This window comes from Aplidium turbinatum, chromosome 9 (genome assembly GCF_918807975.1).
Source record: "Aplidium turbinatum chromosome 9, kaAplTurb1.1, whole genome shotgun sequence".
Lineage (NCBI taxonomy): Eukaryota > Metazoa > Chordata > Ascidiacea > Aplousobranchia > Polyclinidae > Aplidium > Aplidium turbinatum.
In genome coordinates, this window is record NC_137480.1 from 2,800,928 (window position 1) to 2,817,579 (window position 16,652).

The window sequence follows — 16,652 nt, forward strand, 5'->3', positions numbered from 1 at the left end:
GTGAAAGGATTTCCACAAGGTTTCTTTTGTAACCCACCAACAATTAGCATAATTGGTAGACCAAACTGAAAATAAAAGACTCTGGCTGCCGACTAGTACTAGAGTCAAAATAGAAACTTGCAACCAAAGTAGTCAACGAAAGAACCTGTCGTATAAGCGGTTCAGTCTCCTCAGTCCACACCATTGTGGTGTTGACTGTCCTCCAATGCTGCATAGACTCAAGGCGTGTTGTTTCAACAACAAACTCAAAAAAGATCCAATGTGAGAAGGTTAATTGCATGAGGATCGAGTGTTAATCAAAATTTATATCGTAAACATTTTCAAAACGTAACACTAACTTTTCAAATATTTTTTTAAACTTTAGTATAATAGTAAGTTATCTTTGTGGGAGTGAGTGTTCTTGTCCACCGAATTTTATTAACCTACGTTATGTTTATGTACTTACGTTTGGAATGTTGCTGTAGGTGAAATATTCACAGCTAGGTATGAGTGGATAGTCTGGACTATACTACGTCCGCTACAGTTCTTTCGCTTTATTATTCCTTTTTTCTTCTTTATTATTTCCCGTTTTTGATTAATTCATTTTGCTGCTTTCCTTTTCTTAATTTCTGAACATCACAAACCTACTTATTAGTTCAGGTCCTTAGGGGCAAAAATGAGCATCTTTAGGCTAAACGTGTTACACGTTGTTTTTTCGCAATTTTTTGTTGTTGATGAATCTAACTTCAATTTTAGTGGGTGCCGCAACTTTTTGGGTCACGTGATCACCTCCAAATCGGGGATTCCCCCCAAATCAATTTTGAGCTCTTTTCACGGCATTTCTATGCAATTAAATACGTTATTTTTTTATATATTTGGACTAACTGCCACTACAAAATACACGAGACAAAAATCAAACAAAATTATGTCATCAATGACGTCATAACATCATTTTTGCTTGTTGTAGTCGCTTGTTTGTTGTTGGTATGACTTTTTTGGTTACAATAATACAATAAATTACCAGTGCTAAAACAATTCCCTTTTCAAATATGACGTCTGCATTGCATCATAAATGACGTCATAATTGTGTTTGTGATTTGTTTTGACGATGACGTCATTATTGCGTCATACTGTACTGGTATTGTTGTTATCGCTTGCAATTGCAAAATCTTAAGCCTTTGCAAAATTTATGATAGTATTTGATCGCTTTTTTCAGAATAAACTTACCTTTGGAGTTTGGTTCCTAAATTTCAAGTTGTCTCGTCTTAATAATGTAATGATGACGTCATAAAAGATGCAATCATGACGATGCAATCATCACTTTAGGGAATTGTGAAATGGTATTAGTAACCGGTACTCCAACTAAAACCAACAGCAAACGACCAAAATAGGTTAAAAAAGCAAAACAAAATGATGACGTCATCAATCAAACTATTTTGTGTTTGTTTTGTCTCACTTATTTGTGTGTATTTTTTAAGTTAAAATACGCAAAAATCAAATATGCAATTGCACAAAATGGCGTAAAAACAGCTGAAACGTGATTTTTGGGGAAATCCCCGATTTGGGGGTGATCACGTGACCCAAAAAGTTGCGGCACCCACTAAAATCAAAGTTGGGTTGACCAACTGCAAAAATATGCAAAAAAACAACGTGTAACACGTTTAGCCTAAAGATTCCCCTAAGGGCCTGAACTATATTACAATGTGAAAACGGAAACTAACGATACCTCATCGGGAACACATCCTACTAAGAGGTGGACGACCTACCCCAGTGAAGCCAGCCACGATCAAACCGACCACTCTCACAGGCTCTATGTTCGGTGGGACTGCGATAGTATTATCGTGGATGCTGGTGCGCATCCACGTGGCAACGGACAAGATGAAGTGACACAATTTGAAACAGCATTTAATATTTTATTTGAAATAACACACGTCTGCAGGAAACAGAGCAAAGTTCTACCTGCAAACTCAACCATCATTCATTGCATTAATGCAAAACATTTGATAATTCTGTTCATACTTTCCTACAATGCTTCCACATTGAACCAAAGCGGGGATGGATGTGGCTTTTCCGTCAGTGGCATGCTCTCTTGCACTAAGTCGGCATAGGACACACCGGAGATTAATCTTCTCTTCCTGGAAACTTAGGAGGAGTGGGTAACTGTCCAATCTCTCTCATCTTCAAAACTTGCTCTTTTTTCATTCCAGCCAACTTCCTCGATTGTCTCTTCATGATGGGAGACTTTGCGTGCTTGATGTTGAAAACTTTGTACTTTCTTTTTTTTCTCCAGTATCTGTTTCCCATCCTCACGCGCTTCATCTGTTCAATCCTCTCCATCAATGTCTGAGAATGCAGAAAACATATATAAGCTTCGCACTCGTTGAACTACAGTATTTTCTAGAAGTGGCGATGAAACTAGATTTCTAAATATTAGAATGCTAACGAGTATCGCCGTTCATTCGCGCAATAATAATCAATATCATCTGCGTTCCAATACCGTCTCTGGTTGTGCTTCATCTGTACAGTGAAACTGGTTTAGTAAAATAAAAGTTTTAGGGAAATTGTAACCTCGGTTAATGTACATTCGCTCAAACAGTTGCTTCCCTTTTTCGCCTATCAGGATACAGCGATTTGCCTAAATTGCAAAAATATGAAGTAAACTGTTGGTCACTTTATCTTGGACTACCTGGTGGTTACAAGATTGTGCAATGTGCATTAATGGGGAAACACTTTCAAATAGTGACTTAACTATCAAGAGTTACACCAATGAAACCACTAATGTTAGACTCCTGTTTAAGAGCGGATAAATTCCTTACATGACGAAGAGGATACCACTTGAAGCTGCATTCCTCCTCTTCCTTGGCGTGCCATTCCTGGGAATCTATTCGTTCAGGTTTGGGTTTGATGACTGCCACAGTCTGCAATGCACAGAGGACGGTCACTTGGTTCGCCAAATATTGGTAGAATGATAAACGCATCACTAACCTTGCAAATTTGGTAAATTAATAGTCTTCTATGTACAGCAACACGGCGTGATAGAAACTGGAGATGATTCAGGCGACTAAACGTCACTCTACTGTAGTTCTCCAACCTCCATGTAACAAAATCGTGTTTACCAGTGGTAAAAAAATTAAATAAATATAAGTAAAGTTTTATCAGCAAGATAATGTCACCAATGCACAATAGTGGCCCAGCCAAACAATATAGCTTCCAAATTGCAAGTCTGAAATGTCGTTATATATTGTGAAACAAACTCCAACGTTGCAAGAAGCAAAGCACATGATGATGAAGTGACTTGCAACAATCAACACGCATCTCACCCGTCTCAATGGCTCCCTGTATTGATTGGCCGGAATCTTTGCATGAATGCGCCACACACCCAACGGATTCGCAATGTGTCGTTCGAACACGACATATTCCAACACGTTTCTAGGTGTGTCTTCGGATCCGAGCATGATGCGACCGAACCGATCGTAGATGGCCAACGTCTGCATCATACAAGGCTGTCAGACAACTTTTAATCACAATATTTTTTATTTACATTACAGTAGAATTCGCCTATAACGGCACCTCTAGGGGATTTGCAAAAACTGACGTTATAGCCGAATTGATGTTATAGACGAACTACCGCAAACTATTCCACAACTGTCTTTTGATTAAAGAAAGGGGTGTATAATCCAATCAGGGTTACTGTGTAGGCTACCACCAAACTGACAAAAGGCACGCAGAAAATACAGTAAATAAAGAAATTGTTTAAAAAAAATAACCTACAGCGAAAGGTACAGGAAATTTGCGCAATACAGCTCGTTACATACAGTAGTAGAGAAGTTCATTGTTTATTAGCAAAAAAAGCATTGATCTTGAGCTGTTTCGGATTTGACACAGCTGTAGAGCTGCTTTCTGCAGGTGATAGTTTTTCACGCGGGAAAAAAGTTAATTCAGTTAAAGTCCCTGCTGAGAACGACGTAGCAAAATAAAGAGAAGACATTTTGCAAGCAGCAGCGCTAACTGGATTAAAAGACTGACCGTTCGTGGTAAAGGTGATGGCTTAAAGTGACGTCATAAACGAACAAAAGACGTCTGAGGACCAATAAAGGGTGCTGTTACATGCGAATTGACGTTATAGGCGATGCTGTTGTAGCCGAACTACAATGTACGTAAAAGATAGAAATTCTGCCGGGACCGAGCGAAATGTGACGTAATAGGCGAATTCTACTGTATTTTAATGCTTATCGAAGTTAATCTTCTCATAACACAAGCTTCAAATTGCACAACTTGCCACGACGAGTACGTTCGGTGCGGGGCAAAAGTAGAAGATGTCAATGTAAGCGCAAGATAACCACAACCATCAATAAGTTTAATGGATGATGAACTCTGGGAATAGACATAGACAAGTTTCGTTCTGACCTGCTTTGAATGGAACCGCACAGTCACTTGGCCATAATAATTCTCCTCCGCGAGCAAGGCTGGGCATCGTATCTTCATCACACGAGGAGGCTCGATAGTTTCAACATACTTCCAACGTAATGTCTTCGAATCTAACCCTTTCACCATATCCTGAAAATGGATTAAATTGTTACCAACCGTCTAAAATCTAAAGGAATTACTGCATCATTGAACACAGAAAAGTTTGGGTGTTCATCAGGATTATTATCTTTCCAAGCAATAGTCGCAGCACTCATCCGATGAATGCAAAACTCAAAGCAAAAACATGCAAGTATGTCGGCAGCAGTGGCCGAGTGGTTAGCGCGTTGGGCTCGCAGTCGAGAGCCTGCATGTTTGACTCCAGCCACTCGCAGTTGCTGTTGTTTCTCTGGGCAAGAAACTTTACGATAATTGCCTCTACCCAGTGATCGATTTCAAGTAATGGGTAGTACCAAATTTAAGTCATAAGTAGAGTAGACAACCGGAAACAGACATTGCAGTCGGCTGCAGCGTGGGTCAGGTGTACGTCGGAAGGCGTACACCGATGCATAGCGCTCAAGTCCGCTTTCCCGCAATGCAGGATAAAGATAATAAAACAAACAAAAAACAAGTTGTCTTACATATAAGGCACAAAACAACATTTCGAAATCATATACTGCAGTGCGGTTGAAGGAGAGGAAAAAGTAAGTAATGTATTATTTCACAAAGAGGACGAGAGTAATAATAATAATAATAATAATCATGCTTTTATTTGCGCCCATTGCGATAACATACAGTACACTGCGATCACAGATGCGATACAACAGACGACAGGAAGCAGCGAAGTGACATATAGTCTTCGAGTCAGCTGCTCCCCTTATTTTGGCTTGCCTTTAAGTGTCTTTCGCCGAGACACAGCCGCGTGCTCTGGAGCGGTGTCGAACCCACGTCCTTTCGAACGTCGCGCAGACGTTCTCACCACTCGGCTACGCAGCCGACGTAAGCTCGAAGTAGCCGAAGTAAGCTCCAATCCATTGTTGAAAGGTCTCACTCAGGCCAAACGCGTCGCGTTGCACGTCTACTCGGTTATGACGCTCATTCACTAATTCACAGAAAGCGTCACAAGACATGAGCTGTGGAGTCAATGCAAGCCATCTGAACATACCTACCGCGTACGCGTGCTCAGTGACAAGCTTGTCCAACTTTTCGGCGGTGTCCTCTTTCTTTACAATTGTCCAACTGTGAAGTAAAAGGGATGGTCAGGTAAGAATCACATAACTATCGGCATGCAATCATCCATGGTTAAGCCACGAGTGGCTTAATCAACATAGACAACAAGCTTTTTTGATATTTTTGTAACTACAAAATAACCAACACAATCAATTGGATAAAGTGAAAAATACTGCTGGTATAACGAACAAATACAAAATTTATATTAAAAGCAGAGCCCAATATCCTCACTTCTCCGAGTTCAGTAAGTTGTGTACAGTGATGTAGATGTCCTGGGCTTCAGCAGGAAACCTCTTTCTGTGGAATTCCCGAACTCTCTTCTTCAATACGCGGGCACTGAAGAAAAGTAAGTGAGAAATATGAAAGCATCCAATGAGTCTAGAGTTCAAAGCTACACAGGACCACATCAAAAATATGACAACATAAAAAGTTTCAGCATCCCTGCAGTTGTTCCAATGTACTCTCAACCAACAAAGCGGCGGTGACCAAACATTAGCGAACGATGCTTCTCGCGTAACGTTATAACAAACCACTAATGCCCTTTCAACTGCTACATTGACATTTAATTGAACCCATACAAATAATTTTAGCCTCAATGCAAGGATTCTGGTATTTGTTACACATTGTTGTCTCTGAGCTGCTTGTAGTAGAAGCAAAATTAAACAAAAAAGCTGTAGAAATAGAATGGCATCTAATTTAAATCACCTCATAAAATCATTCTTTGTTTCAGTTAGTTTTGCTCGAGGTGATTTAATTAGGCTGGTGACGCCTGATGGAGAGTCCTCTACATAAGGGTCCACAACATCACCTGTGACAAATCAGCAATACAGAAACATTTCACTAGGAGTTTCATATATAAGCATCAAATATGTGGGGAAATCTATATTTAATTTTAGCACTGGAGTGTAAAGTTAAGCCTAAAACAGATAGCCTAGTTTTAAAAAAAACTCACACGGGGAGCTGTAAAAGTTAAGTAGTGTTCACTGACTAATTTCTAGGCAAATTTGTAACCAGCACAAAATAAGCTAAAGTTGAACTCGGCATACGTCATTTTAGTGAACATACGTTGTCTGCACCGTTCAAACAGAAACAACCCGGGAAGCATACTCAATTACTCATGGTGTTGTCCAAATTAACAAAGTTACTGCAAAACTAGGCACACAACCGCAAAATTGTATTTCTCTCTTCATAATTTTAATGCAATAAAACCTGTTCTCAACACAACACATGGCCGCTTTTCCATTTGGGATTTTGCCATAAACAGTCAGCCATCCTGACTGAGTCTGGGCACAAAAAGACAAATTATTATATGTTTTTGGCTGATCAGTTACATTTTTAGATTATGCTGCTATGTAACAAATTTCAGCCACCAAAAATGTAACAACTCATTCTCAACAGTACAATATAAAACACCAAACAGGAGATTGTTGACTTCCTTTTTATCAACATTACGTTTAGATAAACAGAATGTTTTGCAGTGAAAAGACAGTAAATCTGACAAACTAAAATTGTTGGTTATTTTGAGTTGTAAACTACCAAACTATGTTGCAATAATGCAATACTGTATATACATATATTTGATGATAGCATATTTACGTGTGCAGGAAATATCAATAGCTCTTTGCTTCTGTGGATATCTCCATTCTTCATAGTTGTATTGGGCATATTGGCGATATTTCTTGGCATACTCTGACAGACCTACACAAAATTTAGTGTTACATTCTTTTTGATTTTGATACCATAACATAACAAATGCAATCGAGGATTGTAACATGTGTGATTAATCATATTGATCCAATTACAGTAGGCTATCACCTACATAGAAAATATGATGCCTAATGTTTTCTTGCATTTTTCTGGTCTCTGCAGGCTAATCTACCACCAAATGACCACCAGAAAATTACATTTTATAATTAATTGTCTGGTGAACAGTCTCACTCAGTATTAAGTATTACGTATTTTATAAAAAAAAAGGATGAATGCAAATAGGCTATCTTTCTGCAAACTGTAGTACCATTAATAAAGAGCAACCTTATAATACCGTACCTAACTTCTGCATTTCTTCGGCATTCTTAGGGTTTCTTCCCAAGTGTTCATCGGAAACCTTTGGTCTGGCATAGCGCACTTGTATGGACACAACAGAAGCTCCTGTGAAAGAACATAGCTTATTAATGTGTTTCTCGGCAATCTAGCATAGCATGAATTCAGCGATAGACACATGTTTTTCCCATAAGGCTAGGACCTTACCTTACCTTTGTGGAAAGAAAACAACTAAACTAACTAACTGTCGCCAAGAATATGCACTGTTGAGAAGGAGTGATCTTCCTGGCGTCAGCACTACCTGACTACTCACTATATAACAGTGAGCATTGTGTTTCGCTAACCATACAGGTGTAGCCTCCACACTAGCCATGAAGACTTTTCCCAAAAACATGTGTTTCTCGGCAGTTGAGTGTAGCATGAATTCAGCAATAGACACAACAATCACCATGGCAGAGCACAAAACCACGTTCCCTAGATGTGACATAGTGATGATTATGGCCTTTCGTGTTTGAGGATTACATCACTTCGTGAACAAAGAAGCTTTAAGATCAAGCGATGTTGGTTCGACTCTTGAGCACGTGGGCAACACATTCTAAGGACTGCTCTCCATGCAGCGGCACCTCATGAATGGAATAATTGCGAGCAACAAAACATCAACAATCGAACACTTCACTCTGCCAATCTCGGTAACCAGCCCTGCGTTAAAAGCCTCTACAAGTATGCAAAGCCACCAGGAAAAATCTATCAAGGCTTTGTCTGTCCGAGGATAAAGATTAAAAAGCCAACCAAATGTAGCATAGCCTACCGTACCTGAAAATATTTATGAATGAAATGGTACCTAGCCTACTAAAAATTACCATTTATTTTGTCATAAAAATCTATTCAACATTTTACTGTTAATAAAAGACTAATTTTTAAAATTCAGATAACTTAATTGTCAAATCCATCAGCACCAAACCCAGGTTAAGAATCATTGATCTAAACAATCCAGTAAGTCGCAAACCTGGGGGTACTTTGATAGGAGCTAACGCTTTAATTCCATTCACAAATGCTTGCTTCAAAATATTTCCAAGCATATTGATCAGCCCAACTATGGAAATTCACGTGTGTCCTGCCACATGAAGAAAGTGGGGTGCTCGTCTAAAAGTCGTTCTGCTCTGTTGGTCAACGTGAGGTGAAAATGACGTATCATACGTCAATCTTGGATTCGACTATTTACTATTATAACGGAGCAGACACGAGGTGAAAAAATCGCCACCACAAAGAGTCCTGCAACTTGTTTGTTTGTTTGTTTATCTTTATCCTGCATTGCGGGAAAGCGGACTTGAGCGCTATGCATCGGTGTACGCCTTCCGACATACACCTGACCCACGCTGCAACCGACAGCAATGTCTGTTTCCGGTTGTCTACTTTACTTATGACTTAAATTTGGTACTACCCATTACTCGAAATCGATCACCAGGTAGAGGCAATTATCGTAAAGTTTCTTGCCCAGAGAAACAACAGCAAGTGCGAGTGGCTGGAGTCGAACATGCAGGCTCTCGACTGCGAGCCCAACGCGCTAACCACTCGGCCACGGCTGCCGTACTAACTTGCCCGGTATTGCTTTCCATTATTTCATTTATTGTTCAAATTTAACAATTTTTTTTGTCGTTGAAAAGCACAAACATAGGTTTAATGAATTAAATAAATTCCAAGTTCCAAATTATTAATAGCTCCTTTTTTGCGATTGCTTAAACCTGACCTGACCTGCCCCCGTTTTCTGAAGGTGTTGCGACCGTGCCAATTTTTTTTCAACTCAATAACTTACTTCGATCACAAGCACGTTTTAACGTTCGCGTTTTGTCGCTTCTACCTTTTTCTTGACCTTTGCTATGTTGATGTGTATTGTTTTGATATGATGGTCAGAAATAAAAAAACAACTGAACTGAACTGAACTGCTTATCACCAAATAAATTTATGAGATAAACAAATTAAAGTAGGCCTAAATGCTAATTAAAAAAAACATTTCATTGTATATTTAACTACTGACTTTCATGTTTGTATCTCGTTTAACATACAACATACGAGAAATTGTTATTCAAATGCAGCTCCTCACACAAGCTTTTGCAATGCGTGATCTCGATAAATATGTAACATATATCTCACCAATAATAAATGAATAACAAATGAACAAATGGGAGACCAGTTAGACCTGCACTAACAGGTCTCCCATTTGTTCATTTATTGTTCAATTTTACCAGATTTGCTAGCGTTGGAAAGTACAAGCATAGACCCAACAAACTAAGTCAATGCCAAGCAGGGCCGGATTTAGCTGATGGGGGGCCCGGGCAGTGATGGGCACTATCGGCGATAATTCATCGACGATAATTATCGGCGATAAATTTTTATCGCTTATCGTTATCGCTCAATTATTTTTTCAATTATCGTTTATCGTTATCGCCAAAGGCAATATTTGATTATCGCCGATAATTAATCGCCGATAAATTTTATTTTGGATCAACACACATGTGGAAAGATCGTGAAAAGTAATATTTTTACTAGCCACCTAGTTAATGAAACTAAAATTAAAACCAGTTCTTCTTCAGTGCCTGAAGTGTGTGTGCACAGGTCGTTATCAGGGGAGGGGGCACGCCCCCCTGCAGCGACGGCCCTGACAACACAATAATTTTTAGAGTTGCAAATTGCAATGCAATGAAAGGCATGCAACAAGTCTCTTGTTGTTTTGCTGCAATGGGCAATCGCGAGTGAATTATACAATTAAAATGTAAGCGCACAGACAGTAGGCTACAGACTCCTTTGAAGCGAAGCGAAAGGAGTTGGCAAGTGGTTTGTGAAAGTGTCGCAATGCGAGGCCGCTTTTACATCGAAAACATGGTCTTTCGCGCCACCTCACGATCAACTATTGTATTCTTGTGTTTTTTTTTCGTTGGAAGTGTTAGTTTTTAGTAATTGTCGTAAAAAAATAATCTCTCTCGTCAAAAAATATCTCTCTCGTCAAAACATGAAACTTACTGTTTTAAGCGCATTAAATCTTTAGATGAGTAGATTAACTAAAATTGCAAGAACTTGCCTTGAGACGTACGGTTACGTCACAAATTCAGATTAAAAGACAAAATTCACACACAATAACAACACAAGATCGGTTATAGACTGTAAGATCGATTTTTTTCTAGCTTGGCGATATAACTTTAATCCAAAAATAATAATCGAATGCATAAGTGCCATTTAACTTAAAAAGTTAACCCATTTGTGCCGAAAGTGAAAGTACTTAAAAAAAAATTCGGAAAATTTAAATATTGCATAATTATGACCTAAAAAACATATCACAATTATTTTTTTCCTAATTGTGTTTGTACTTTTTGAGAAAAAAGCCGTCCTATATATAAAACGCTAGGCAAATCCGTTATCAAATTTCACAAGTTTCTTGTGCGTAATGCGTAAGCGTTATTACGTTTTACTTATCGCTCAAAGTGATAAATGGGAAATGTCTTGTTCATGTCTTGTCATGTCATTATTTTCATCCATAGGCGTAGCCAGGGGGGGGCGAAAGGGGCCATGGCCCCCCAAATTTTCAAAAATTGGATTCCGATATTGAGCCCTTTGTTGAAAATATAATAAAATTTGTAGAAATTTATAACGTTTTCCAAGACATCTGGCTATTAACACCCCCAAGGATTTGTTTTAGACACACAGAAAGACACCAATAAATTTTGCAAATCGTAAATCGCGCAAAATTTACGCGATTTACGTTTCTTTAAACTAATTTGTAGATCAGTTTCAGAATGGCTTACTCTGTTGGGTTTTTGTGTACCGTAGTTTTTAGTTTTTGTGTAGCTGAGTTTTTGGTTCTCTAATTTTAGCCGCAGTTTTGCCCGTTTGTGTGTAAGAGCTACCTTTAATAAGTCAATAGCTGGTTTTCTGCTAATAAATTTCATACAAATATTACCCTAAAAGTGTTTCCAGAAAGCGCTATAATCCATTATTTGAGTGTAAATTTGCAAAAATTTTCCGGGGGAGCATGCCCCGGACCGCCCTAGAATACGCGTGCCTTCGGCACGCTCTAACCCCTCATCACTTTTATTGCTTCCCTTGTTCAACCCACTAGGATACGCCACTGCATATCAGGTGGCGATGGCTTAATCAAACACTTTGTCGTTCTCATCATTTCATCAAATATTTGGCCCCCCTCCAAATTTTTTTTCTGGCTACGCCACTGTATGTCATCGAGCATTTTATTGAAATGAAAGTTCAAAAAATATGAAGATGAAAATTAGCAAAGTAACACAACATCACTGAAACAAGTCATTGCGGAATATGATATTGCTTGAAGCATTTGACATGCAGACAGACATCACATTTTTTGCATCTTGTAGTAGTTTTTGCATGACAATAGGCGGATCGAGTTGCGTGGTAAAATTATGCTAAATACAGTATAACCTTTCTCATTTACTGTAGCCTACCTATGCGACATAGCCTACCCCAACCAAATATTTTATTCCCACTAATACAGTGCCTACATTGTAATTCTTATCTCAACAACTCAGCGTTCTGCCATTGCTTTAATGATGGTGTTCAAACAAAAAAAAATTATCTGAAATTATCAGTAAATTACGATAATTATGTTATTGTTCTTAAACAAACACGACTAATTTGACAAGCTTGATGGATTTCACAGTATGCACATTTTTGCTACCTATAACGCTTAAGATTACTGATAAATTTTCAAGCATTTTGCGTTTTTGGTAAACAGCCCTTTAAGCAGAAAGCAAAATACAAAGTTTGGAATTAATTATGGTATTTTCATTTGATTTAATTATTTTGCCTACTGCACGTAAGCGGCAGTGTAACTCAATTGATAAAAGCATCCAACTACGGCGGTTACCTCAGTGGTTTGATTCTGGATCAAGAGGTTGAAGATTCGATACCCACTACCGCTATTGCAATTCTATTTATGCACAACTTATAAAAAGTTTTGTCCCTTTACAGTATATTATGTTCGATTTTTCGGCATGTTGATGAAAACAGTTCGTGCTGCATGGGATGGGGCAGCGCTAATCAAGAAAAAAAAAATTATCGTTATCGGACATTATCGGCGATAATTTATCGTTTATCGTTATCGCTTAACTTTTTTTTGATTTATTGTTTATCGTTATCGCTTTAGGCATTTTTCGTTTATCGATTATCGTTATCGCTTAACTGAAAAATGAGTTATCGCGCCCAACACTGGGCCCGGGGCACTTTTAGATCGGGGGGCCTCCGTGCAAAAACCACCTCTACGTTTTCAGTAGCATCAGTCCAGTACTGCACAGCATTTTGCAGAAACTTTAAAGGCCAAAAGGAAAAAATAACACAAAATCACATTTTTTCCACATAGGGGGGCCCTTCAAAAGTCGGGGGGCCCGGGGCAACTGCCCCCTCTGCCCCCCCCTAAATCCGGGCCTGATGCCAAGTCTCAAAATACTACTAGGTCGCTTTTGCGGCTGACTAATATTAACCGAGGTCAAACGCTTATCACCAAATAAATTTTAATGATAAACAAATCAAATCAAAGCTAATTTATTTGAAGAACATATCATTGTGTATTTAACTATTGATTTTCATTTCTATATTTCATTTAACATAGGGAGATGCAGGACCCATTATACAGCGTTGTAGCCTATTTTATTTACTTCAAAACAAATTAAGTTGTATGAAGTTTCGTGTTGCAAAAGCTTCCGGTTTAAGAGAAACACAGGATTTTCCATTTTGGAGTCAAAAAGTAAACTTTTGAGAGTTCAGCAATAAGGCGAGAATTTTTTCTATTAAAACTTTTCGCAAAAGTTTGCATGCATTTGAGGTTGTGTGGTATTTAATGCAACTTGCCACAATATTTCAGCGTGATTGCTTGTGTAAATACTTTTGTATTAATTAAAAATAGTGAATTTTGGCCGTGGTGCAAAAGAGTTCAACACTATCTCAGGGATATCTAGAACAACGGGATTGCTGACTTTGCAAATTTCGATAAAGCGATGGACACTAGAAGGGTCAGCGCTGTTAACGCCTGAAAATGAAAAAGGTGAAAGCGCGTGTCAATTACGCTGTTGAGAAGTCGTCGTTTTTAGATATCCTTGCTGTGAAGCTAAAATAAGGTCTTGAAAGTGGGCACTCCTAGGCATCTTCCCTAGCAACGCCCATAGCAACAACTAATAGCTGGCATTGTCTATAACTTAAGATCATCATTTTAAAGCAAACTTTTGCTGTTAGTCTCATCCAAGACTATTGAGTATTGAACACAGCTTTAGTTTTTATATTTAATTGATTATTGCATCACTTTTGGGCAAGTTTTAGTCATCAAAAATAGGAAATAAAAATAACACGAAAAGAAGTAAAAAAATTCAATTTCGTGGTATTGCTAAACAAAGAAAGTTGGATAAGGTTGGTTGTAAGTCTAACAATGGTGGTAGACTTGATGAACTGTTACTGTAACACAAGTGTAACCTTTCCTGTAACACCAGAAAGCCATCCAACAACAGAAGATCAAAGCCCTTTTTACCAACTTTCTACTTCAGCAAAAAAAATTAGGTAAACAAGACAGTGGCAAAATCTCTGCATATTCAGAGATCTGCCAAATACTCGACAAGTTTTGACTTGACAAATCAAGAAAAAGAAGCTTTGACACATCCAAGGCCAAGAGAAAAACATTAAAAGCACTTAAGAAAAAATTACAAACCCAAGCAGAGGCAAAAAAAGGGTCTACTTATGATAAAGGAGGCTTTAAGGTGTTGAAAATGTTTATTGTTGTTTTTCGTAAAATGTGATTTTTGACCAAGTACCAAATTTTAATCCCAAATATCTCTTTCATTTAATTGCCAATCGCTTTCAAATTTTTAACACTATCAGACAGAGTAAACATGCAAAGCCTCTGGTCAAAGAATTTCAGAAATTTTTTCCATGATGCTGTCGGCACCCATTTGTTTCATGTCCGAGGATCAAAAATTTTGAAAAAATGCAACAATTCGAATAACTTTTTATTTTCTCAAAATATCTTCATTTCCTTCCATAGAGCTTCAGTCTTGATACTTATAAACAGTCTGTTAAAATTAGATTCAAATCCAGTTTGTTTTTTTTTTGTTGAATTTGTATTAGCTTACGTTTATTTTATGTTATGTTGTCCGCTCACTATTTTGTCTCATGACCACACTCCCGCATAATTATGACAGATTGCTACCACCTTTTGTGTTTGTTCGTCAGTTGTTGCTTGTACGCAGGTCAGTGCAGTTTTATTGAATTTCAGTCATTTATTATTAACATTTCACGAATAATTTTGTTTTGTTTAGATAAATTAAGATATTTTCCTGAAGAGGGCAGAAAGTTTTGCCGAAAACGTTTGAAATTATGTATCTATTTCATTTCTGTATTAATTTTGAATTATGCAATTCAATGTTATTAAGTTGTTATCGATTGTCTGTCTATGGTTTTTAAAAAGTACCTCTCTACCAAAGCTATACTATCCAGTAAGTGGTATTAAAAATATTTGTGTTTAAAATTTGTGTATTTTTCACAACTTGGTGGCGGTTTGGGGAAAAACGGCCACATTTTCATTTTTTTTTTTTTGCTTTTTTTAAATTATTTCATCTTCAAGCATCATTTTAAAAACAAGAAATGGGTTGTATGTTGAGAAATTCACATTTTAGTTTGTGCAGTAATGATGCAGTTACCCTCCTATTGTCCACTTCAAAACAGAGTCAGCAATCCCGTTGTTCTAGATATCCCTGCACTATCCCTATGAAGGTGCTGATTTTGGTGAGATCTGTGAGTTCAACACTCTCCCATCTATTGATGTAATGTTAATCAATCTTAATTTGGCAATTAAAGTGTTTATTTGTGATTGTGGTGCTGACTGTTGAGGAGCAGACCGGATCATCAACCACTGCAACATTTTCAGCCTGCCTAATGGAGTGAAAGGTCTACGTGTCTTGGATGATGAAACAAAAAACCTCCTGCTCTTTAGTAGCCTTCCAGCTTAGTCCGGGAAACAAATTTTTTTCCCACGAACTTTTTGTTAGGCTACTTCGCATAGAGTTTGAATTAATACCGGGTGAATGCAAACATTTTTCGTTTGCGTGTTTGGTTCAATGGTTTCATCTTTTGCTTTATGTTCGTAAGGACAACGGTTCGACGCCTATCGTAGTCCATTTTTTTTCTTTAAATTAAATTTTGCAATGCACAAAAGCTTTAAAAAAATGGTTAGAGTTGGGTTAGGATCAATCCTTAATCAATTCGGAAAATGTTACTTTTACAGTGACCAGAATCAATTTCTTTTCTTAACTTTTTGAAACAAAACTAAACTAGGTGTGTCTCAGCAGTGACGATCGGTGAGGGAAAGCAAGGAAAGCAGTGCTTACCTTAGCAAAAACTATGCAAAATATAATGACTGAATTCTAGGTTTAACTTATTATTTTTATCACGTCTATTTTAACTTGAAAATTACTGTATTCGTGACTAGAATTACTCGTAACACTTGTGAGTAGTCTAAGTCCTCACCAAACCGCATGTCTTGCCTATAAATGCCAATTGACGCAAACGCTTCTGTCAGAAACAATCACTGAGGCTCCAGGTAAGCAACTATCAAACTTGCTTTCCCAGATTCAAAAATGTCAAAAAACGCCTTCGTTTTAACCAATCCTCACCCGTTTTGCAAAACGTCACCAGCTGCTTAGCCAATCAGATGTGTTATGGTTATGGTAGGTTAGTTGTGCTTTCCCAGTGACGTCAATGCGTACATTCGCTAGAGCGACTAGACTAACTCGTCAGAATGGTATCTCGTCACGGTAAACGCACAGCATCATAATGCCAAAAAGCCTGTTGCAGTTTTTTGATGTCTCCTCGCCATGTACTTTAGCCTACTGTACTAGCTTTCATAGTCATGCCTTTGCCCTTTTTACAGCGTTGATATAACGTTACTTCGCCAATGAACGTTCAGGTGCGGATGCAATATTTAGTTCGTTAAGCTT

The 16,652-nt window shown here is 38.0% G+C and overlaps 1 protein-coding gene across 1 annotated transcript; it reads right to left on the reverse strand.

The window, feature by feature from the left end:
* Nucleotides 1-1,877: 1,877 nt before the first annotated feature.
* On the reverse strand, nt 1,878-8,800 carry LOC145777436 (large ribosomal subunit protein mL45-like). Its single transcript, XM_082588808.1, has 10 exons — nt 8,660-8,800; nt 7,660-7,761; nt 7,210-7,311; nt 6,319-6,421; nt 5,845-5,949; nt 5,553-5,622; nt 4,387-4,536; nt 3,300-3,467; nt 2,796-2,897; nt 1,878-2,322 (listed from the first exon to the last, which is right to left on the reverse strand). Exons 1-10 carry the CDS (start codon nt 8,730-8,732, stop codon nt 2,101-2,103), a joined length of 1,197 nt encoding a protein of 398 aa, XP_082444934.1. The 5' UTR covers nt 8,733-8,800; the 3' UTR covers nt 1,878-2,100.
* Nucleotides 8,801-16,652: the final 7,852 nt, after the last annotated feature.